Here is a 26211-nt window from a genome sequence, read left to right on the forward strand (position 1 = left end):
AATATGTTATTGTTAAATTTTGGAACCTCAGCACTACTGATTTTGGGACAATTAATAAAACATCTGTGTGTGCATATGTATATATGTGTGCATGTATGGTTTTTATATATACATATGTGAATTTAAAACTTTTTGAAAAGCAAAAAATATTGAAGTGTATCAATATTTTGTAAGTAGGTATATCTCAAACAATAATACCCATACATGAATGAGTACTTATATCAAATGGAGGAGTGTTTTAGTGGAATGTGAAACTGGGCAGGAGTGGGTGTGTACTTATATGTTTAATGTCTGAAATATTCTTTTTATTTTTATTTTTTGCCAATTGACCTGCAAGTAATTCATTATATTTTATTTGGAAAGCCTATGTTTGATCTCTGCTAATGTTTTCTCTGAAGCTTTACATTAATAAAACAACAAATAATTTACTGTCTTGAAGCCCAACACTTGGTCTGTGACCTTCTCAGATCTTGACAAATTATATATATATATATACCACACACAAATGTACATGTGTGGGTGTGGTGGGTGTGCATATATGCATATATATCACCAACTGTACCTATTAATATTTTTACTGATTATATACAAAAATATACTATTAAAAACATTTTATGGCTGATCGAATGAAAATAGAAGTACAGGAGTAAATGTGTTAACCTGCCATCTCCCCAAATGCAAATATATTCTAAGTATGTATGGAAAAACTGATATGTTTTGAATTATCACAGAGAATAAACTGAGAATATTAGAAGAAATTAAGAACATGAAACACAAAAGCCTATAAACAAATCACATAAGGTTTCAATGAAATCAGCAAAGGAAGGGGAGGTTACATATCTGTACTTACCACAATGCAGAGTTAATATATTATTTCATTTTGCCCAAATTTTAATTTTGTTTTCATACAAAAGCTGTGAATGTACAAGTAGGGTTTATTTACGTAACCTATTGTATTGACAAATACTTGCAGAACAGATTATTGCGTGGTATCGTAAGTTGGTCTACATACTTATGTAGCTTTGGAAAAAATCCCTTAATTTGATTCCATGAAAAGGAAATTTTATTTTTAAGATATAAGATTCAAATTAATAAAAATCACCCATACATTAAATCTCTGCTTGGTGGGTACACAAACATGAGAATGATGAACTAAGTCTGGGATGCATCCCTTGGGTGCTAAAATCTACAGATAAATGAGTCATCCTTCACTCACAGACCAAACATTCTATAATTTTATTAAGTCAATGCTGATACTTGAAACCTGAGTTATCTCTGAATTCACTTTTCTAAGTTAGATTTAGACAAAATCTAAATCTAAATTTTTAAGTTAAAAAGAGTAATCAAGAGGAAGAAAACAGGTGAGTAATTACTACAATATATTGTGCCTTATAAGATACCAATATAATTTTTCTAAGATCTTAGAAAAGATCAGGAAAAAGATCGGTTTTTAAGATTTCTCCTTTAGCCGGGCGTGGTGGCACATGCCTTTAATCCCTGCACTCGGGAGGCAGAGGCAGGCAGATTTCTGAGTTCGAGGCCAGTCTGGTCTTCAAAGTGAGTTCCAGGACAGCAGGGCTATACAGAGAAACCTTGTCTCAAAAAACAAACAAACAAACAAAAAACAAAAAAAAAGTTTTCTCTTTTAGAATAAAGCTAATTTTGTAATATTAGACTGGGTTGTTTAGAACAGCAAATATATTGAATTTTAGACGCAAATGAAGATAACTCTGGCTTTATTCTCAAAATAAATGTTCGTTCTTGAGGTAGAGTTTTGTTAACTTGAGCCAGATATGTGCTGTGGAGATTTTAGGCAATATTCAGACTCACGAAAGCACCACACTGTACAATCTGAATATTTTTCTAAGATATTTTTGTCAAATGTCTGTTTAGGATTCAACTATGTGACCCAAATCTGTCCAGTGTTTGTTCTTGTCTTACATTTTTTAGGTGTTCTGGGAGGATTTTCAGGCTCTTGGTCTTTTGTTCCCCTGTTTCTCATTCTGCCTGTCCATACTCCACCCATCCCCCTTCTCGTCGTTGGTACGCTCCAGCATTCAAGGTGCTCTTCAGTCCAAAGACATAGGTTTTTTTTTTTTTTTTTCCTGTTTATTCACGTGTTTTCAGATACTGCCCAGAGAGTCTTACACAGCTCCGAACAGCTCGTGCTTATGATCATTTGGTTCCTTATGTGGAAAACAGTGTAGGACAGCATGGCTCATATAAGAATAAGAAAAGCCTAGCCAATGTGTGGACCTGTTGAAAGTTCTTAACTCCATAGCACTCAGTGGGGGGTTTATTATTTCTCTGTTTTCTAGATAAGAAAATAGAAGCAGAGAGAGATTAATGTGAATTTGCCAGATAGTAAGGATCCGGCCTAGTACATTGTGCTAGCCACCAGATTACAATACCTTGGAGAAGTGAGTTTGAGCTCCATAGTGTTCTGACTCCTAGGGCTTTTTTTTTTTTTTTCCTCCACTGAGTCTCTCTTTCTTCATCATTAGGGTGAAATGGTTGGCGATAAAACTAAACTACCATGCTGTTAGACAACAGCATGCTAAGCTATGAACTTCCCAAGCCTTTAGTGGCTTGCTTTCCTGCCTTGGATGTGCCAATTTCAAAGGAAGAACGTGGTTAAAGAATTTTCTTTACTAGAACTTACCAGTGAGACTGAGACTATACTAGATATATTTGGCAATACCACTGTTATTAAAGAAGAAATCTTTCTTTTCTCCGACAACCTTTACTTTCTCCGAGCTTTTCTTCGCTATTATCACAGAAGTTGGCATGCATATTTCAGGGACCTTAGTCCTCTCACCAGATAAGGGAGGTATCTTCCTGCTGCCTGCAGTCAGTCTTAATGAAAGCCTTGCAGAGCATCTGTGTCTGATTATAAAGCCCCGCCCCCATTCTCCTCACCCCTCCTCTCCCTTTCTCTTCCCCTCTGCCTCTTTTGTTTTGAGACAGGGCGCCTCTATATAATCTAGGCTGTCCTTGAATTTTCTAGTTAGACCAGGCTGGCCTCAAGCACACAGAGATCCACCTGCCTTTGCCTTGCAATGGGCTAAGGGTGGACACCACCACAACCCCAGCCCATAGCATTTCTTAATATCACTTAAATAAAGCCTCAGAAAAAATAAAATAAAATATTGAGTGATGGGTGGTTTTCTTAATGAGCTTTCTCAATCACATTTTGTTTCGCCTCATATAAATTCCCCTATGTCTTTGATCCCTGAAGGCCTCTCATTTGCTTATCTTAATTTGTATTAAAGCATTTTTAAATTAGCTTAATATTCTTAACATTTAGAACTTTTTCATATGCCTATGTTTAGCTCCCAGACAGCCACATTTTCATTTTCATTGTCATTTTCATTGGATAAAATCTAAGGAATTATCTTGGAAGACGTCCCAGTGTCTAAATATATAAAGTGACACATCTTATATCCACACTAAAAGGGTGACTGACAGGTCAGTAATCAATAAGTAATAACATGGTGTTGTACTTGTTCTGTTCCCTCTCAAGTGTATGCACGAAGAAGCCACTTGTGTGCCCACGCTTCTAGTGCATAAGTCACTTTGTCGTAGAATTCCACTAGTTTTTACATGTACTTTCTTAGTAGCAATAAACATACTTATTCACTTAATATGTAAATACATAAATTACAACAATTTGGCTTATTTTCTTATGTGTATTTCTGAATGTCTTTGTATTCTATAAGCTGATTTATGTGCAGAGTAAGATATTTAGAACAAAATCACACATAAATCTTGACATCTCTTCCTGTGCTGGTTTGCTTCTGCTGTATTGTACGTGTTTACATATCACCTGGTCACCCGGTTCAACTGGATGGAATGCCTTGCTATTGGTGTTGTAGTTCCTTCGGATAGGAATATGGAGACACATACAAAACACCATCAAATCTTGGAACAAATGTTGACTAGTAGCAACAGAACCCATAATGAGGAAAAATAATGAAAAGTTAAGACGAATAAATTTGTAAGAATTTGGCAATTCCAATCAACATTTTTTTTTAAAGTGACTTAAGGGCATTGGGTATAAGCTTGTCTACTTAAAACCATATTATTATATAGTACATCATTTCCAACTGTCTATATTCATATGTTGGTGCCCATAAATATTTCATATGTCTTGAATATCTTCTGACAAAAAGGTTGAAATTGCACAGCACAGATTTCAAAATAGAGTTTTCCTCTAGCATCATCATTTAGTGGTCTCATCTTAAATTTGGTACACTTCATACTTGCATGCGCTGCATGAATGACTGCAGAGCACAATCAGAAGAGTCGTTTGTCTATTCAAACCTCCAGAATCTTCTGTGGTTAACCATGGAGGACGATGTGCTCAGAGCAGGATGGCACAGGCACATCTTTTGAAGAGGTCTGTTTACTTAGATGCTTTTTGCTTATGAAACCTTTAACCACTATTTTCTCCGTTTAAAAATGTACTTGACTTGTGCTTTTTGCTACTGTGTTTTTTATTAATCTTATATTTTAAATGTTTATGCCCTTCTTGTTTTGTTTTACATAATCAAAATATCAATATAGTTATATGAGCTATGACTGTAATTGTGGGTGAGTACAGCTTAGTTAGTTCCACAATATTCTTAGAATATGCTGAATTTAAGAAAAACAGGTTTCTGTTAAGAGGTATCAACAACAGCAATTGAGAATTCACTTCTTTCATGTAGCATTTGAAGTACCTTATCCTACCTGTAAGACCAGATTTAAGTCTGGCCCAACAACATCTCTCTTGTGCAATAGCAATAGAATCTTTCACAAATGACTTAAACTCTGGTTTTGTTTTCCTAAATATTTAAAATGAGGATAATAATGCTTTTGTCACAGAGCTCTATAAGAATTAAATGATAATCTTGGCTTTTTAAATGCTGTTCCTTTGATCTGAATTTTTTTAATCCTGTTTTTAATGTGGTGGTGAAACCTAAAAGAGGGAGAATGCCATCTTGGAAGTAAAGAGGAGTGGAATATTTTAAGCACTGGGCTGCAATTATGTAAGTAATGGAAGAAATGCAAGGAGGATATTGATGGCTTGCTTTTCCTCAGCAGAGCTGCATTAAACATAAAGGGGAGTCATTTTATTGAATAATAAAAGACTGACAATCACTGTGATTGGCTGGTGGCCATTACTGCAGTGCAATTCTAAACAGCTTGTTTTTCAAAGTTCTTCTTGAATAACTCTCTAAACCCAGACATTGCCTGGCCTGATATGAAGCTCCAAAACTCATTCTTAAAGTGAAGTTGCTCACAGTCCAACATCTCTGTAAATGATGGAAAAGATGTTCATTGGAACTGACTTCTCTTTAATGTATTTTGATCTGGATATTCTTATGGAAGATGTAACAAACTCGGGTTTAAGTAGCATAATTCATGAGACATGAAAGAAAAGGGCCATGTTTGGAGGGATCTATTAAAAATCAAAATAAAACAAAAATGAAGATCAAGAAGGTCTTATCACAACCCACATTTTCTCTGAGTTATCCAGAGGAAAAGTCAGCAGCTTCTCAACAGAACTTAAGGCTCCTGGTGTTCTGGACTCCACTTTGATGCACCCATCTGTCTCTATCAGTATTTCACATCCTATCTGGGAAGTGTGTATAATAAGTGAGTTTAGTTGGCAATTTTCCAAGACACATATTTAATGATTTTTCAGGGCTATTTTAAATATCTCTTATCTAAATTGTGACTTAGTACTTTATTTGATCAATGAGTTTTGCCAAGAATGTTGTAGAAGCATTTGCTTTTGGAGCCCTCCGTAATGAATGCATACTTCAATGTTGAAACTATCCAGGTTAGACTCCATCCAAAGCAGAGATTTTATTTTCAACGTGGACGATGGAAAGAGTGGCATAAAGATCAGAGTAGCAACATGAGAGACAACAAACTGTATTTATTTTTTATTTTATAATACAGACGTTGGCAACTAATTTAGTGCAAACCACATTCAAAGCAATACAGAGAAACGGGTTTGATAGAATAGTTTATGAAAGATGAAGAAAAATTAATTCATTGCAGAGCCCAGAAAGCTGATTCTGCAACAGGCAGCAGTAGAAGAATCCCAAAGCAGTCAGTGATTGGCTGATGGCATCTTTGTTCCAGGGACAGGCATCCCTCAGCAGATGCTTGGTGAACTCCTTGTTTCTTCCACCTTCCAAAGCACTGCTCAGCCGCCTGGCTTGTAGCTGATCTTTGGCAGCCTTCTAGTGAGTGGTGCACATCTCCCCCTCTCGACCGTCGCCAGGTGCCTGCTGCCGGGCAAACACTCACACAATGGACTCACTTGTCTGCCTCGATCCTCTCCTTGGACTTGCAGCCTGAGAAAACAACTTGCAAGAGTGAGAAGGACCCTGCCTGGAGCTTGGACTACAGAGCCTTCCAGACAGGTCAAAGCTGGTGCTCAAGCAGACAAAACAAACAATGCCTGGCCCAGGAAAGAATAAATTATCCACGTTCACAACCCCGCCCAGCATCATGCAACAAGCAAACGAAAATCTGGGATGGGATTTTTCCAAATAAAAGATTTTTTAAAATCTTTTGAATGGGGGAACACCCCAAGACAGCCAAAAAAAGAAAAAAAGGATTAATGTTGGCTTTGCAGTGACAACGCCCCCCCCCCCAAAAAAAAAAAAAAAAAAAAAACGCACTGCACGAATCCAGGTTCTCAGAGAACCACAAGGTGGAAAACGGACCTGGGGGAGGAAGTGACATGGGCAAAGCAATCTAGAAGAAATGGGAGCCCCAAGATCAAATGAATAAAATGATTGAGTTAAACCGGGTTTAAAGAGTGAAACTTGGGGAGAGGGACAAGAGCTCTCTGCAGGAAACTACCTGGAGATGAAAACCGAATAATAAGGAAGTGGCAAGCGGCAACTTTGCAGTGGGCAGCAAGTTGTGTGCCCTCTGATGCCTCCGCTGAACATCCCTGAGCTGTTCTTCTTTGGCGGAGCGCCCGCAGCATCAGCACCAGCGGCAGTACCAGCAGCGGCAGAGGCGGCGGCGGCGGCGGCGGCGGCGGCAGCTGCGCGCCTCCGGCCCGCCCCGCGCGGTCCCCGCTAGCCCGCGCCCTGCCCGTCTGCGTGTGCGTGTGCGTGCGCTCAGCCCAGCGTGAGCGGCACCTGCTAGTCCGGGCTCGCCGAGGAGGCCGCCTCGCCGGGCTCTCACCGCCGCGCCCGCCCGAGCGGCTCAGAGGGCTTCGAGGGCTCCGAGGTCGCCCAGCAGCCGCGGTGGCCCCGCTGCCTGCAAGTCCGCCTGGCTCCGAGTCACGTGTCAGTGCCCGAGGCAGAGACTGAGAAAAAAACGCGCTTCATTCCTTCTTCCACCGCCATACTGTATTTTCCTAAATCTCATTTTTATTCCAACATTTTACTCCCGCTCGGTGAGTACCTACTCAGTGGCATTCTTGTCCTATTCTTTTTTTTTTCCTTTTTTTTGTTTTTGTTTTTGTTTTTTTTTTTTCTTCTTCTTCTTCTTCTTTTTCTTCCCACTTCTTTGATTATTGTTTGTATTTGGGAAAGCTGACGAGCATAGTCTTAAGCCTTTTCCTCAATCAAGTTTTCCTAGCATGCGATGGTTCTCTAGACAAGGCGCTGTGTCTGGGAGTCCGCGGCAGCGGTGCTCTCTGCGAGCGGCTCCCAAGTCCAGCAAAATGTGCAACTGGTTTTATGGAAAAAGCGTTGTGAAGTATGGTGCCTATTTTTTTCCCTTTGTAAAGATAAGAAAGCATGTTTCTAACTCTTTTTTACGTACTCTTTTTCCGATTGCATTTTTGTGTAGGTGGGATTTTCCAGCAGTGTTCACAAGTTTGTCGTCTTGCAATTCGATTCGCACCACTGAGCAAAGACATTAATTTTGCATTTTTATGACCTTTTTGGAAGCCTGTGAGAAATATTTCGTTTTTTCCCCTCCTGTTTTTGATATCAGTTGATAACATGAAACTTTTCTTGCAGCTAGTTAAAGGGATTATTTTTAAGCAGTTGCTTTTTTTCCTCCTTTACATTAACTATTACTTTTGCATATTTGACTTTTTTATTTAAAAAACCCGAGATAATTTTATGATAGATATCCTGATATCTATATTATCCCTTCTTCCTCCTTCTCCCCTCCCCGTAAATCAATTTTCAAATGATGGCAGTGGAAGGTTTTTCTGGAAAAAAAAATGAAGTGCGGTTTGGTTTCCTTGTCAACGGAGGATGAAGTGAACAGCACAACAGCTCGCAGAGAGCAGGTACTTGGCCCCCTCGGTGGCGTTCCCCGGGTGTGTGATGGCAACGCTGGCCAAGAAGTCTGTGTGCGCGCGTGTGTGCGTGTGCGAGGGTGTGTGCGCGTGTGCGCGCCGGTTCTGGGCTGTGTCCGAGCCCGCAATGGGGAAAGCCGCGCCGGAAGCCAGAACAAAAGTGCTCTCTGGGCCGCGATGGTTTTGAAGATGCGAACACCCCGTCCCCTGGTGGCGCCTAGGTTTGGGTGGCTGCAGGGGAACCAGAGCACAGCCGGCGGTCCAGCAAGTTGGCCTTAGCCACCCGCAGCGCCGGAAGCCTAGGGCCCCGCGGGGCGCTGACTGTGCGGTGATCCGGTCCTCCGGGCGCAGATGGAGGGTGAAGGGGCGGGGACCGCTGCCGCCCGGAGGCTGGCGGCTGGTCAGGCAGCCAGAGCTCGAGGTGTCTAGGATGGCAGCAGTCACTGAGCGCTGCTCTCTCGCCTCTGCGACCCGCGGGAGCAGCGCAGTGGGTTCTTCCCAGCCGCCTCCGCTAGCTCCGGCAGCTTCACGTCTTCCGTGTTGTCTCCCTCATGCTTTCCTGGCGGCGTCGCTTTGCTTTTAAACCCTTGCTGGTGTCTTCCGAGGAGAGGGAATGGTCACTTGTACCTGTGCATACTAGGTTTAATGGGACGACGCCTACAAGGTACATTATCCTTTCTTTAAAAATAGACTGTTTCATTTTTAACCACCAGATACTGATTGTATAGGTGCCCCCTACCCCAGGCCGACGACTGAGTAGGGCAAAGGGCCACTGAAGGTGGCCACTGATGTAGTGCTGAAGTACTGAGGGTTGAAATGTCATCTATAGTGTTTGAGTGCCCTGTTGCATGTCTCCATAAACCCAGCAGTACTTTTCAAAGATGCACTGGCTGGCAATTAAAAAAAAAAATCTTTTCTCTACTTTTCACAGTAACAGAATCTGTGGGAGAATTTAGATCCTAAATAAGTATAGGAAAGGCTTAGACTAAATATTAACCTCTGGAGAGGGACTACAACTATTTGAGTAGATGGATTCCGAAACTTTCATTTTCTTTTCCAACCTTAAACGAGTTAGTTCACTGCTAAATTTCTCACGTGCACTGTTTGGGTTATGGTAAAATAAATTAATTATATTGTTTTTGCCTTATTAAGTTTTCTTCTAGGTTATCTAAAAAAATTTTAAAACTAAACTTTGGAAAACAAGGACCTATAGCAAAAGAATGAATAACTTATCCTATAGGCTTCCAACTGAATGTTTTATTGAATTTCTATGTGTGCAGCTTGTGACATGAAAAGTTTGATGTTTGTGTTTTATGCTTTGCAGTGAAATAAGGAGGAAAGACTCTGAGGGAAGTCTTGCAATGCAATAAGCATTTTGCCTGTGCCACACCTATATAACTCTAAGATTCTTGCAAGTTGCATACATATGAGATTGTTCACTCATTCATTCTTTTATAGCCAGACAACTTCTCATTAAGAAGTCTCATTGCATTTTTGAGTGAGAAGATCGTTTTACTTTCTCTAAACACCAGTCTATTGCTTGAAGTGCATAGTTCTAAAATTGAAGCTTATATTATAACTCTAAACAAAAATATGAATTTTCTTATTTTGTACTGTGAGCTCATAGCTCAAATACGGATATTCATATGGATTAGACAGCAAACAAGATACTTATCAAACTCATTTACAATATACCATGTTCTTTGTTTGACATATATAGAAATGCTCATTTAAAATGATGTGCATGGATACTACTTTTAATCGGTCATATGATAACAAAACTTTTAGTTCTTTGAAAATCAAAACAAAACAAAAGAGAGCAAGGGAGAAAGCAAGAACCTGTGTGAGCCCTGGCTGTCCACTAGCTGGCTGTCTGTCCACTAGCTGGCTGTCCACTAGCTGGCTGTCCACTAGCTGGCTGTCCACTAGCAGGCTGCTTTGTCCCAGTCACAGCCTATGGTCTCCTGAGATTGGCCAGCTAATTTGCAGTTCTATGTTGTTTCCACATGAGACTGAAATCAGAGAAGTCATCTGAAGAGAAGGAAGTTTCCAGTAGGATCCTCTACATAGAGACCATGACTTTTGTGTCTGTATGCTTCATTTATTTAATGTTGACTGTTCATTATATCAAACATTTATTTTACATTTCTATCTGTGATTTCCAAGTCGTTCTAATCCATACCTCCACTAACTGAGCCAGGAGCAGTGCAGCTCCCAACACTGATCGCCTCTTAGGAAGTTTGGGGGTTTAAAACTGTGGAAGGTAACATACTAGAGTTGGCACCGCCTACTGGCTTCTTATGGGAAAATGCATGCTTTATTTATTGACCCAGCTTCCCAATAGACTTCTCATCAACTTGATCATCCACTTTTTTCTTACTGGTTATTTTGTACTAGGTTTTTAGAGAATGGATTCAATTTGCCAGTTAAAAGGACAGGGAATAACTGGCTGTTGAACTACAAACGAAACTCTGCTATTTTAAAAAGTTGTGGTGAAGTTTTCACGAAGGCAAAACTACTTATTAAATTTTCTAGAATGTTTCTCTGTAATATAAACTCTAAGCAGTACTAAAAATACTGGATTAATGAATTTGTAGTTTCTTTTAACTGCAAACATTGCAGAGAAACAAAATCTTATTTTGTGTTCTGTCTTGTACGTGTGGTTTGTCCAAATATATTTAAAATAAGTTTTCATCCTCAACATAGTTTTTAATAAAGTTGGTCAGTTTTTGTTTTTTTTGCCCCTGAGATTGTGTCAATTTACCTAGATGATATTGGTGTGATACATGAGGTGAAAAAGTTTTAAGCTATAGTCAGTAATAAGTTTAACTACAGAAGGTGTGTTACTATGCTGGAAAGTGATGTAATTTTTATGAAAGCCTAGTTATTCAAACAGAATATTTAAATATAAATTCTCATATTTTAATTGAAAATAACAATATAAAATAAATACAAGAATAATTTTAACTATCATAAATTTGTATTTTCTCAGTCTAATAAAACATACTTTTTTAAAAAAAGTAATTTGTTGTATTTTGCATACACTTTGGCTGTATTTGTGTCTGTTCATTGTGTGACTGTCTGGTGCCCATGGAGGCCACTAGCAGGTGTCAGGTCCCCTAGAACTGGAGTTAAAGACTTTTGTAAATGACCACATAGGTGCTGAGAATTGAACCTTGGTCCTGTGGAAGAACAGATGATGTTTTTAACCTCTGGGCCATTTCTCTAGCCTCTGAATAAGAATTTCTTAAGGAAAACAGTTATGTTTTGAATAAGAGGGTAAAGGGTATGGTGTCCTTGTGTTTGAGAGGTTTCCACTGAGTGAGGCGTGGTCATGCTTTGATAACTGATATTGTAAGTCATTAGGTAGAGCATCAAATCAAACAAGACTTGAAGTCTTCTAAAGGACGTCATGGAGGTAGAATACAAGTAGAATGGATATTTAGAATAATTTATACAATAATAAGGATTTCTGGAGTTTATTTTGGAGCAAGAATTAACCATATCTCAAAATGAGTTTGTTTAACAGTGTGGTTGGTTATGACTATTATTGCATGACCATAAAGAAGCTTAAGCTATCCTGTGGCATCCTGATGGTCACTTTCTTCCCATTGATTATGGGCTCTAGAAAGTAAGCAAGAGTTGAGTTTACAAAATGTCTTCACTGATTGCCCATAACTGTTATTAACATCTTATTTTTTAATCATTTGTTTGCCAATGAGCTATACAAAATGTTTTTAGATTTTCATACTTTATCATGGTTCTTTGATTTAATATGTTTTTTAATACTTGACATCACTAATATAATCTTTCCCAGTAAGGCCAGTGAAACACTTGGTTTCATTGTATCACAAACACAACAAAAATAATCACTGAGCAGAATCTTGGGGCAGGTGGTGCAGCACTACTCTGTACCTAGTCACAGATAACGCACCTGGGGTCTGAACACCTGAACCACAGACTCCCACTTATTCCAAAATAGTATTTGCATAAGAAATAGATTTAATTCAATTACTGTCAACTTTTTTTTATATACACAATATTAGTGAATGTTTTGTCTTTGTTTTGTTAGACTTAGGCTAAGCACTAAATTTGTATTTAAGAAAATTGACTTTGTACTTTCTAGTTATTTCAGAAACTTAGAAATCTTTATCTGCACTGAACTGTCTTCCCGTTTTTCTGATACATATTCAGGCAAATTTCCTTTTTGTTCTCTGTTACTAGAACAGAGTCAGAAGCGGCAGACCTTTGTGGAGGATGAATGTCCTCTGGCATGTCCTTGGAGATGCCACACTTGGAGATTTATTTCTCTTACCATGTTTAAATCTATGTTGAGAGGGAAATTATAAATGACATGGAAACACTCTTCTGACTTCCTGAAATGGGCAATGGGTGCCTCACCAAGCACAGTTATAATAGTAAAAAAATAAAGAGGTTATATTTTTTGGTAAAATATAATTAAACATACCAGTTAATATTATTTTTGATTGGAGTAAAGTAGTTGATTCTTTTCCTCAATTTCACACTGGAAATTAATTGTAGTTATATATACTGTGTGAATGTAGATAATATGCTTATATGCATTTTGATAACTACATGATATATATTATGTCATATTTTATATGTTAATGCTATATATTATGTATTATATATTTTATATATATCCACAACATATGTCTGGGTAGTCTAGAAATTTTGTTAGTCAGGGTTAGAGAAAGGCTAATCATTTCTTATTCAATGTCAAAGACAAAAAAATAGAAGAGAATGAAAATTTATTTTTAAATACATTAGCTTATATTAATAATACAAATATTAATAATGCACATATGATAGTTTCATACATGTACATAATATAGTTCAATGGTATTAGCCCAATTCTTTTCTCCCCTCCTTTTGTTAAACTCCTTCCTCTTCTCTGTGTGTGTGTGTGTGTGTGTGTGTGTGTGTGTGCATGTGTGTGTGTCCCAATGAAGCTCATCAGGTTGTTAATAGGAACCCTGTAATAGCTTATTTACAAGAATGTAGACACATTACCACTGACTTAGCAATAGAGAAAGTTTTTATCCGTCCCATTAACACATGAGGAACCCTTCCAAGACAGAGTGTAGATAGTCCCAAACATGTGCAGAGCTTAGGCATGTAATCACAGGAAGTCAGTGTTACTGCAGATTTCCCTTCCTTCACCTCTTACTTCTAGCTGTTCTGCGATGTTCCCTACTCTCAGAAGGGCTTATGGATGTGTTATTTACCGATGGCCACTGACAGCCATTTATTCTCTGTGCTTTGACCAGTTATGGCATTCCAAAGTCACTACTGGCCACTGGGGCAAACAAACAAACAAAAAGCCGCCAACACCACCACTACCAAGAACTTTGACTACATATGATAGCATTGCTATTATGAGTAAAAATGCATCAGTAAAAGTTATCAGTAAGGGAATTTGACAGGAATATCACGTCCATTTAATAAACAACAGAAGAGCCTTTCCACTGGGACCTGGGACCTCACTAGGCAGGAGTCTTGGGCTGTATTTACAGTAACTCCAATCAGACTATCTCCATAACAGATGTGGCATCATAATACTGGTGGTTTCACTTTGGCTGATTGGATACTACTCCTGTGTACAGTGTTCAAAATTGACTAGTTCATGACAGTTTGCTCCACCAGGTGCTATAGCACCTCCAGGCACTAAGAAGGCTACCCAGAGGGGACATGACTGACCATCTACTTGTTCCCATACTGAGTAGGAAGTCCATCCATCCCTGTTTTACATGTTGAAGAAAACTAACATTGAGAGATAGACTTCTAGAGTTCCCAGGGCTAGTGAAGGGTGAAGGAACATGTGGGAAGTCTGAATGATGTCACACTGGTTGCATACATGTGCATTGTATGTAGATGACATTTTGAGTTGCATTGCTTTTCCTAGTATAAAATACCTTCTACGTGTTAATTCTTAATACATTACAGAGACTATAGTTTGGCAAGGTTTCATTACTGTGTATTTGTCATTTGGGAGAACTTAAGCTAGTAATAACACATGGAGAATTACTAAAGAATCGAATAAAGGATTGTGTTAAAACACATTTGTGCAAGACTCTTTAAGCACAGACAAATACAGGTAAATTGTTGAGCTATCATACATTTTCATCTGATACTGTGATGAAATAGACTGTTCTCTGTCTATAGTTGCTTTGTCGAGCCCTGTGAAAAAAGTTCGGTATTTGTTTACTAGGCATGTGTGAATGTGGAGAGCTTGGGCATGTAATCACAGCTGTTGAGTTCAAGTCTACAGCAGTATGAATCTCTTTCCTCCAAACTCTGATGGTATGAAATGGGAAAATGAGGCTTTTGGACAAGGTAACCAAACAAGCTATTCCTGCCATCACAATACAAGGCTATAAATACAGGTGTTGTCTCTGTCTGCCAGCATCTCACCTTCAACCTCATCTTTATCTTTGATTTTCACTGTTACACCTAATTGAATGTGACAATTTTTAAACTCACTTTATCTGTTTGTTAATACTGTAAAACACATACAACTGCGAAAAGTTATTTTAAGATGCTGTGTTTAATTGCTGTTTCAGATGTGTGAAAAACTTCTATTATGGAAGAGTTTCCTTGGTGCTTAGGAAAGTGGATATTCTTAGGAATGAGAAACATAAAGCATAATGAGGACAGAGTGAATGAAGAAGGAATGAACTTGGTGGTTTTACAATACAATGTGCATGTGCACAGTCAGTAGTTTAAAAGCCATGGTGAAATAAGGGTTAAAAACTTCCACCTGATATTGGAGTCTGGGTATCTTGGAAATTGGTGTTAGTAAACAACAGCTGATCTGGCATATAAAGGAGATCCTTGTACACTGGAGGATCAGAGACTGCTTGTAGATTTGTACATCACACTAGTTTGAAGTCCCAGCATTAATATAGGAAGAAATAACCAATGTGCAACTGGGCATTAGAATATTCTGTGGTAGAAGCAGATATTACAAACCTGCCTATTAAGGCATTTAGGAGGAGGTAGACAGACAGGAGCATATATTTGGCTAATGTCTGCATTTTTTTTTATTATAATGCACATGGGAATGGTACAATGTAGAAAATTAAATGCTGTTGAAAAGTGTTTGTGTGTGTGTGTGTGTGTGTGTGTGTGTGTGTGTGTGTGTGTGTGCGTGCATGTGTGTGCACCTGTGGTTGGGTGTACTCAATAGAAGTAAAATATGGGCACGAAGAAATGCAAGAATTGAAGAAGTTAAAAATCTGTGGTTAAAATCACTTAAGTTTAAAACATAAATAAATGAGAGAGAATAGAATTGGACAAGTGAATGAAATATTGATCATACTGGATATGGTGTGGTAACACCTTAAAGAGGTACATTTCAAAATTTTTATTGAATGTGTGTGTGTGTGTGTGTGTGTATTTTATATATGTAACATGAACTTCATAGGAAGAGCAGTGAAATATTTCATGAAAATATAAAAGTAATTTTTACATGTAGAAAAAACAAAACAAAATAAAAAACCAAAACCAAATATTGCTATTCTAAGAAAGAAATAAACAAAGAAAGGTATAATCTCTAAGTATTACAATGCACTGTGAAGCTTTTAAAGACACATGCCATAGTTTCATTATCCATGTTTAGTGAAGAAACTTAAAGGTCATATGCTTTCAGCACTCTGGACACGTCTCCTAATGTATCATGGCTGTGGAGAACAATCCTCAGCTAAGAAGCCCAGTTCTGGTAAAGTCTGATACCCAGGATGGCTGGGATGTCTCATGCTGGGAAGCAACAGAAACACTCAAAGGTAAATAACTTATGTCAGTGGAAACATGAAGTAGTTTGAAGGATATTACAAGTGACAAATTAGGATTAATTTTTCTATTAAACACAAGGATAGTGAATAACAAAACAGCAAATAAAGTAAAATATATGAATTCACAGTGGTATGATAAAATTATACGAAAAGGCAAAATTCTAACAGTTACTAACTAAGCTATTAAATGGCTTACATTTTTGGATGAACCCATCCTCCTTTATGAAAGACAGAATTCCTTGATAGCATTAGTTACACACACTATCTACATAGAGCCCACATTGTGGGCTACGTAGCTCTCAGGAGCTGTCTTGATGGAATTAAGGTATAGGATTAGTGTTACTAGAGAAAGGTCTTCACTCTTGTTCAGAGTCCATGATAACCTCATGCTTATCTGTTCTAGTTTCTGTGTTCCCGTTCCAATGTTAGTTAATCTGTCTTCTCTGATATTTGAAAGCATAGTGTTAAGTCAAGATTAACAAGAATCTCTCTGAGAACTTAGCCAAATGCACTTGTAGTCAACAAAAATGCCGATAACTAAAGGTGTCAGGTAAGCATGTGAGGTCCCCAGAGGGGAATCATGTGAAATAAAGACATGGGTTTATTCAGGTGTCCAAAGTCCTGTGGGATGACACTAACAAGACTGGATGGGACAAGGTGGCAAGGACAACTCTGAGGTGAATGGAGCAGGGCGGGTAAGATTAGACAACTGAAGGTTCACAATGAAATGGCTGAAGCTTCAGAGGAGAGTTTTATGAATCTAGGTTTGTAATGAAATATATACAACAATGAGCACTATTTAGAAGGTGGTGAGGCTTACAGGTAGCTAAGGAAGAGATAACAGATGCTATATTGAGTCACTGTGAACCTCAGTGTAAAAGGTATTTTTAAAAAATATCATGATAGAACAAAGGGAAATGTAAAGGAAAGCAAGCATAGCATAAAAAACACCAACAAAATTTCTTTATGTTTATAATCTGTTACACTTAAGCTTTTTTCATTTTTGACTTCTGGGGTTTTATTTTTTTCTTTACATTATGAAGAAAGCAGTGCCATGTGATATATGTGTTCATTTTACTTATGTCTGCATAGTGTTGTGTAATCTAGAAATAAATTTATTACAGGATGTGGAAATGTAGTCAGTCACTTATAAAGAGGTCATTTATTGGAACCAGAACGACTAATATAGTGTACCGCAATTAAATACACTCAATATAAAAACAAAAAATCGAAAATCATAAAAACAATTTAGATGAAAATGCACAACATATTTGATAACATATTTAATACTGTGATTCATACGTTAGTTTTAGTCTCAAGTCTTGGTTCCAAAAGAAATGGGTACTGTTTGTCCTGTTGCTGCTCCATCTCTATCCTGTCAATGTATTGACTGACAGTCTGAAGCACAGGGAAGAAGACACTTAGATATCATGTTCCTGACTGTTTTATCCTAATCCAGATCAAGGAGAGGACTGGGGAACAAATAGGTAACTTGGGAAATGTCTCAGAAAGACAAAGTTGCATCATAAGATCTGAACTCAAAATGTGTTAATTCTAAAACACGAATATGCACTACAGTGGTTTCTCTAGAAGCCAGAAGAGGAAAGATGCCTTGATTTAAGTGTGGGTGAGTGACATATCTCTAAAACAGTTTACACGCTCCCATAATTAGTTGTCTCACATGAACTTTCTACAGAGAGAAGTCAGTTCAGAATGAACATTGCTGTCACTAGGACTAAATGTGACCCTGCTTTTGAGAGTCCTGTTTACTTTTCTATGTGGTCAAAGTATTTCTCATGTACTATTTACTTAGTTTTTTGTTTGTTTGATTTGTTTTGCTTTGATTTTGGAGGGGATGTTTTGCTTTTATAGCTAAAGCTATATAATTATGGATAGTCTGTTTTTAAAAGTTGCAACATGTAACAGAGCAAAGTCTAGTCCACTTTCTGAGCTCAGAACTTACTTGGGAAGTAATGAGAAGGGCCATAAAGCTGATAATTAAACAGAGCCACAGCATAGTTCTTCAAATTGTTACGAGCACGACATGGTTGGAGTATCGTGTCTTTCTGCTATAGCAGCTTCCTGTGCTTCTTGTGGATAGGAAGTTATGTGTGCACATTCCATAGAGTGCCTATGGAGCTCAGGGAGAACTTTATATTCAGTTATCTTGCCCACCTTTCCCAGCAATCAAGTCCAGCCACCAGGCTTTCCCAGCACCCAGATTTTGCTGCTTGAGCCAACCCCTTGGCTCATGTTTCCTTTAGGAGGTATTCTAGAGTCTGAAACACAGCAACTGTACAGTGATGAACAAGAGGAACATTAGAAGGCTAAAGAAGAGGATAAAACATTAATATTTATGAGTCACTAACAAGAATAAATTGTGAAGCAAAAGGCAACAGTAGAATTATGATGAAAAGACATTCAGAGTAAAGAATTACAGTATTTATCATTTTCTTTATTTCACACAAATCTTATGCTTTAATACGTAGTCTGAGGTTTAAAGAGAATTTTTTTGTAGCATATTTAGAAAACTCAAAATTTAAAGTTCTGAATCTAAACATGGGATTAAATAAATGAAACTAGTTCAGGTAAGAAATACTTCCTCATCCTTTTAATATGGTTGTGAATTTAACTCTACTGTGTATGCTGTAAAGCTATTTAAATTGGATTGGTGAAGCCTAGCATGAATATCTATTCTGTTTTATTTTACTTTAGAACACGGTCTATCACATTTGTGATCTTCTTATTTTAGAATTTATTGATGTTTCTTGCATGCTACAGTTCCAAGACTTGAAAGTGGTACAATTCTAGAATGAGAATGAAGAGAAGTAAAAGACTAGTTAGGGGAAATGAAGTGAGCACACTATCAGGACATGAGTTCTAGAGTCCAACAGTACAGAGAAGATCTATAACAGAGAAGGCCTCCAGACCTGAAATGGCCCAGATATGACAAATAAGTCAGGTGAAACAGATGTATCTAAAGTCTATGTTCTATCTAGCCCAATTAACCCAAAGTATCAGTACATCATAATTACATAATTACTTTAAACAGCCCTGTCCTTCTGTTCTGTCTTTGAAATCCAGTTTTATATTCTATTTGAAGTGCAGAGATACATGTGGTTTAGATGTGCATAGGCACCACTGTGGCTCTCACAAAGTCCAGGGCTCGGGTCTTAGAAAAATCTCGGGATTATGTCATGATTTTTAAACTCTTTTTGACATCTTATTCATTTTCAGAGCATAGCCAAGATTGATTTTTAAAATACTCTCTGATTGTTTCAATTTGAACTTTCACTTTTTATTAAGAATATAAATTGAAATCCATTCAAACACATTTTGTACTAAGAAGTAATCCCAAAGTGTGGTCAGTTGACTAAGAAATATCAAATTTACCTTGATAGATGTTATGCTTTAGAAACAAGGTAACCACTTTACTAAATATGCCTTTTTTTCAACCAATTCATTCATAATTTGATTCTACATGTAAAGAGATGATGCTATTGCCAGGAATGTACATCTTCACAGAGTCTTCTCAGGACATGTTCCCTGGCACTTAATGGTTTTGGTGAAAATTGTTCAGGATCCTGCAGGGATATTCATTCACTGTGATATTAACAGAATGATACATTTAATAATTTAATTTACATACAGACCCAGTGCCCTTTGACTCCCAAATGAAACAGCATATTCTGTGTATTGTAACCTGCTTTCTCTTTCTGAAATCCATAAACATAAATAAACTAGAGTCTTTCATTCTCTGTTCCTTCTTTGCCACTTCAACCTTGTTTGCTTCATCTTATATTTTCATTAAATGAGGTTTTTCTTAGTCTTGCTCAAATACATTTCCAAAGTTTGCATCAAAGGGTTTTTCTCCATGATGAGGTCTAGCCTCCTAAGTAAAGGAAGAGGCTGGGCACATGACATTTGCACAGCCTGTATTTCAGATCTGATGATGACAGTAGAGATGGCAACAGAGGCTGGGAAGATGAATCCAAGAGTAAAGTGCTTGTGACAAGCTTGATGGCTTGAGTGAGAATGCCCCGCACCTTTGTAAAGCCATGCACAGTAGCATGAATCTGTGATCCTGTCTTCACAAGATGGGGAGTGGAGGCAGAACATCCCCATGTAGCTCACGTGTATAGCTAGCTTGGTGTACATTTTAGAACACAATAAAGCAGACCTGTATTGAAGAATATAGGAAAAAATATCAACACCTGAGTTGTTCTCTGCCCTCCATACTTACATCACAGCCTATGTACACATGCAAACATATCACATGTACACAGATGCACTCACATACATAAGGAGCATTGTTTTATATTGATTGTGCATCAGGGATTGTCCTCATTGCTGGGCTCAGACACTTGAAGTCTCTTCCAGATATTTTCACCATTGTGGTAAATTCTCTGTTCAGGGCACATGAAAACAACAACAAAACAAAGGCATAGAGCCTTCACAGGACAAAGGGCATGAAAACAACAACAAAACAAAGGCATAGAGCCTTCACAGGACAAAGGGCCTTTCCTTCCATTAATAGCCGACTAGGCCATTCTCTGCTACATATGCAGCTAGAACCATGACTCCTACCATGTGTTTTCTTTGATTGGTGGTTTAGTCCCACGGAGCTCTGGGGATACTGATTAGTTCATATTGTTGTTTCTCATATGAGTTGCAAACCCCTTCAGCTCCTTTCTGTAGCTCCTTCATTGGGGACCCAGTATATGGCAGCTTTTTAAATGTAAGTTACATTAATTTTACAAAGGGAATTTTACTTTTATCTTTGTTTGGTACTGTCTATAAACTTCCTTTAAGTGAACGTGTTCTGAGGATACATAAATATTCAAAATCAATACCTGTGAGAGGTTTTTGCCAAGAGTTTAAACTGTTTGCAAGTTTATACTAAATTATTTTTTTGCTTAATTGAAATGCAGCTGTTTCAACATTTGCCACTTAAAATATACAAGAATTTTCAACTTAGATAAATTAAAGCTCATATAAAACAGGATTGATTTTGCTTCTTTCGTAACAAAACATTTTTCATGTAAACACATGTCTAAATTAAGAAAATTAAGTTTCAAACAAAATAGTGTTGATATATTGTGTTCTTAAAGCCATCCCACCCCACTGGTAAAGTCTTTGAGAATTTTTTTTTTTTATGGTTTGTGAGTATTACATAATAGGATTAAAATTCTAGTTTTGAAAAGGGTATGGGGTAACAGGTATTTTGATGATACTGATCAATCATTGACTTATGGGATTTGTCAACTTCCAAACAGTGAGTACAGTCTTTACATGAGTTGTAAAATACGTTGCTTTCATATTACTCCATGGCTCTATAGTGCATTTATCCAATAATTTTTAATTTAAGTTTTTCACCATTATAGATTGTGTAATACTGTGTAATGTAGGAGAATGAATATCATAGTGTAGAAAGGTGAAACAATTTTGAATATCTAAGTAGAAATAAAATTGAAGGTTAAAATTGCACCTTTTTTCTATTAATTCTAATGATTAATTCATCTTTGTAATTTCAACTACAAATATGACCCATCATGCAGCAAATATAGCCAAACTAATACTTAAAGGTGATATGTAAAATGAAGTGCCTTAAGTCTGTAAAAATATTAAATAAATTCAGTGTTTTGAAATTAAAGTGACGTAGTGTCTGTGAATAAAACTCTTGATGGAACAAGAGTTTACTAAGAAAATATTGGTATTGGATTGCAGCCAGTCATATTCAAATGTTTCATTATTCTAAGCTAAACTTCACTGAGCACCCACTGCCTTCCCTTGTGAGGGTGAGTGTGTCTGTAAGTGTGCGTTTGGGAATCAGTTGCTTTGGAGCAGTGTTAGCACATTAATACTTAGATGACTTGGCTTCCAGTTACATTTGTAGTTCTCAATCTTTGGGGCCCAATTATGTAATTTTGTTCTCTGTCTTTGAATTATCTTTGACACATATTAAATTACAGTAACTTTAGCAAGATAGGCTTTGGATACTCATAGACAAGAGGATTTTAATTCTTGCACACCATTATGGCTCACTGTGGCTTTTTTTGGTTCATGTATCAAAAAACTAGGTAGTGTTGTTCTTATTTCCTGGAGTGGTATTTACTAGCATTGTACACTTGTACTCAGTTTTAGAAGTTGTATTTATTTTATGTGTACATATGTGTGCCTGAGTGTATGTTTGTGTGCCATCTGTGTGCAGGAACACACGGAGGTCAGCAAGGCCTTGGATTCCTGGAACTAGGTTGCTATAAAGGCTTATAAGCCACCATGTTGATGCTGGAAACTGAAACCTGGGGTTATTTTTCCACAAAAGAATTAAGTTTTCTTAACTGCTGAACAATCCCTGCAGCCCTTGATGTGCACTTTTAATTTATCTGAATTCACACATTTGCTCATGCATTCACACATAGGCCTAGAGCCCAGCAAGCGTTCGGGAAAGATTTTGCTTTATTATTTGGCCTTGTTCGAAAAGTCTGGTTCATTGGTCTTAGACATTACTTAAGTTCTATATAATGCCATAGTACTGTGTAAATATGTAATACAGAAAAATATTTTCAGAAGGAATTTTACATATATTCAGGATGATTTCAGAACCAAGCCAGCAGGGCTTATGCTATTGAGTCATATTTTGTCTGATAATTCCAGACCTGACATTTGAACCTCTTTTCTATTTTATGAGATGGCATTTGGCATTTCAGCTCGGGTTAGCATTGAAAACTCTATGTAGCCTATAAACATTTAGCTAAATAATTGTTCAGCCTCTCTTTAAGCTCCAGGTTAAATTGATACCACAATGTTTTAATAATAGCTTTTTAGAATATGTATTTCTTTATAAGCAATGTCTAATGTACAGGCACAGTGTCCCTCAAGCATGCAGTGAAAGTTGGTTAAAAAGAGAGTGGGAGTTCAGTGGTTGAGTAATTGTGAATTAGTCATTTTCAGCACCACAACAAATGCTGGATATTTGTGAATCAGCACAGATGGACATGAGACATAAGCTTACAGCATTTTCCATTCATCACTCAGGTGGCTTGAGTTTCTTCGCTGCCTCAAGGACAGTGCCTTGTTTTCTAAATCCTTGACAACCATTTGGCGTGGTTTTCATTTCTATCTGTGGGGTGAATCATTATAAAATTCCATAAAAATACTCAAATAAATGGCAATTGTCCTAGGAGATTATTCTACACCAATCTTAAGGGAACCTTCCAAACACTATCCTGTGGCTTCCTCGTGGGTTAAGAGGACTTTTCTTTACCATGTTGTTTATGCTCAGAGTAAACACTTGGCTACTAGTTGATGGACTGTTGCTTGTTACTTTGGTGCAAGGAATTGGGAGGCCGATTGCGATGTTCAGGGAATAGTTTTACATAGTGTATGTCTTTGTACAATATCCTCCACAATTTTAAAACATAATTTATTTTATTGTTTTCTATAGCAATTGTTTGTGACTGGTTCCTTGTTCTATATAGTGCCATAATTCTGCATAAACATGTAATACAGCAAAATATTTTCAGAAGCAAATTTACATATATTCAGGATGTATATAGGCATAAGCTACTGGAGAACCATATACATAAGCCTCAGCCTTATGCTCTGTGTTATTCATCCTTTATAGGTGTATGCTAGTCTATTGCTCACTAATTCATTTTCCATTCCTTCAACAAGGCAGCCTTAGTTATTGATGCACTATGTCCAAGAAAGCATTATGTGAGAGCATTTGCTATAGTATTTGCGTTTAGTAAACATATCTATACTTTTAACTATAATAATTTGCTATGTAAATTGTGTGTGTGTGTGTATTGGGGAGGGGATGCTAAGACACGATCATGCCCTGTATTCATGACATAATCCAGACTGGACTGGACTGGGTCTTGGCTATGCTCTTTATTCTTCCAGACACTGGGCTCACAGGCCAGTCCTCTACACTGGTTTTTGGTTTTGTTTGTTTTGTTTTTAAATGTTGTTGTTTTTAATTAGAATTTGATGTGTCACCTAAAATTAAAATCAATAATCACAGATGAACCACATTTTTTTAGAATTTAGTGGTTCCCAATGAAGCACAATATAGTGAATAATATTCTGTGTAGACCACAAACTATGAGAGGAAGAAAATAAAGAAACAAGCAGTCCCAGCAACTTGGATCTACTGTGCAAACACACAACCTGTAAGAGACATTCTATTTCTAAACATTACAGAGCTTGTCCCCAAAACAAACATTTAAATAATCTAGGTGTAATGGCATATACCTTTAATACTAGTATACAGGAGACAGAGTTCTGTGAGTTCAAAGCCATCCTAGTGAGTTGGTCACAATGCTTGTGGAACCCCCTACTAAACATTTTGTTTTCTCTTAGAATTAAAGTGTCAGGAAGGTTTAGTGATTTAAAATCAGTAAACAGAAACAATGATTCAGACCAATCCCAGCTAGTGTCTGAAGCCCTCGGAACTCCAGTGTAATCTCTAGGGTGCCCACCACCAAGATGCCCCCCCCAGTGGTTTACATGCAATAATAAAAGCCGCAGAAGCCCCCCGCGCCCCGAAAAAAAATCAGTAAACAATCTCCTGAATTATTTTGAGATAAACGCAGAAGAAGAGAATGCGTCTTTTCGCTCCTTACAGACACCACAAATGTGACTTACTCTGTTTCTGGTGAATGCAGGAGTGCATGGAAATGTGCATTCTTATGGCATAGTATTTCTACTGACTGCAGCGGTTGCCAGTATGTTACTGTCCACTCCGAGTCAACATCAGTTTCACCTAGGTCATGTCAGTCTGCTGTGTGGACAATTTGCTTGCAGTTTGTTTGTAGTTTACAAAATAGCTCACCTTACCATTTCTTTCTGAGCCCTAGTGTGATACATCATGTACAACGTTTTTCAAATTCCTAAATATATCTTTTCGGTGCATGTTTTCCTGCTGCCTCCAGTTTCTTTACAAAGCCAATGTGAGTATTAATATAATCATTTTTAAAACTAATTAATTCTTAAAACATAATTTCAGTAAGCTAAGACTTTAATAATACTAAAAATAGTTGTAAAATGACATGTAGTTTTTATTTAAATTCTTAGTATGGGCAGAGCCCACACAATGTGTTTGCTGAAATTTCTTCAAAGTAGTCCTGGAAAATTTATTGCTGTTATCCATGTTTTATATAAGATAGACTTGAGGCTCAGAGGGAGTAAGCCACTGTTTGTTAGGAGAGGGCTCCTAACTAGGAGATTGAAAGCTTAAGGTCCTTATGAAGCCAACAGCTTTTAGTTCTGACACACTAGACACTCTGATGTCATTCTGTATGCGAGGTTAACTAGGACTGGATTACTTATAGAAACTTCTCTTTAGTTTACATTGACTACTATATTTTATGCCTAATAAAACACCTGTTGATACTTCCAAATGTCTTCAAATTCATTATTAGCAGCTAATGTTTTCAAAATAGAATTTGAGAATATTTGCTGCCTTGAGTTGAGCCGGCTAATGTGACAAAATGTTGGCCTCCGGAACCTGCTCCTCTTAGAGCTCCTGTCCTTAGAGTTGTAGTACAAAATAAACCAGTCAGGTTGAGGATGGGCATCTACTGCTTGAAGCCATTTTCTCTTCGCTGAATCTGTGATTGGTTCTGGTTTGAATGAGAATGTAAGCCCAAACTCTTTTATCCTTCAAATACTGCTCAGTTCACTCTTACTCCTGTATGTTTCCATGATTCTTCACTTACAATGAAGTACCTAATCTGCAGGAATAAGTACCTTGACAGAATGAACGTAACAGGTCTTGGGGGATGGAGTGAAGATTCACTGAAGCAATAGTTTCCTAGAGAAATAAGAAAAACAAAGGGAATACCCTAATTTGAGTATCTGTGTCTGAGATTTTGACTTTTAAAACCTTGTCTGAGAAGCATTAAGAGTCAGGAAATTATTAGTTTTCATCAGTTCACCGAGTAACTACCCAGTAATGCCACCTTTCCAGGGTATCACAGCAACAACATGGATATAAACCACAGACTGACCTTCTGGGCTGATTAGAAGGAACACTGGCAGGTTTCAGTGTTCTGAGGCTCCTTCAGTGTCTGCAGATGACTGCAGCTTCCTCATGTCTTAAGTCTACTTTTTTCTGACTCA

At 37.6% G+C, this 26211-nt stretch overlaps 1 protein-coding gene and 1 long non-coding RNA gene across 9 annotated transcripts in view; one reads left to right on the forward strand and one right to left on the reverse strand.

Moving 5' to 3' along the window:
- Positions 1 to 5906: 5906 nt before the first annotated feature.
- Positions 5907 to 7297, reverse strand: Gm2464. Its single transcript, XR_003954437.1, has 2 exons — positions 6865 to 7297; positions 5907 to 6350 (listed from the first exon to the last, which is right to left on the reverse strand). It is a non-coding gene; the product is annotated as a predicted gene 2464 (long non-coding RNA).
- Ralyl (RALY RNA binding protein-like) overlaps positions 7123 to 26211 on the forward strand; it is a 710633-nt gene continuing 691544 nt past the window's right edge. For 2 of the 8 annotated variants that reach the window (NM_001357033.1, NM_001357035.1), the window contains exon 1: positions 7123 to 8260. Coding sequence is in view for 4 of the 8 variants with exons in the window: in NM_001357036.1 (NP_001343965.1) it covers positions 8915 to 8933 (19 nt within the window). In the remaining 4 variants the exon portion in view is untranslated. The other 6 variants (NM_001357036.1, NM_001357034.1, XM_006530101.2 and 3 more) reach the window with 4 other exon arrangements.

This window comes from Mus musculus, chromosome 3 (genome assembly GCF_000001635.26).
Source record: "Mus musculus strain C57BL/6J chromosome 3, GRCm38.p6 C57BL/6J".
Taxonomy (NCBI): domain Eukaryota; kingdom Metazoa; phylum Chordata; class Mammalia; order Rodentia; family Muridae; genus Mus; species Mus musculus.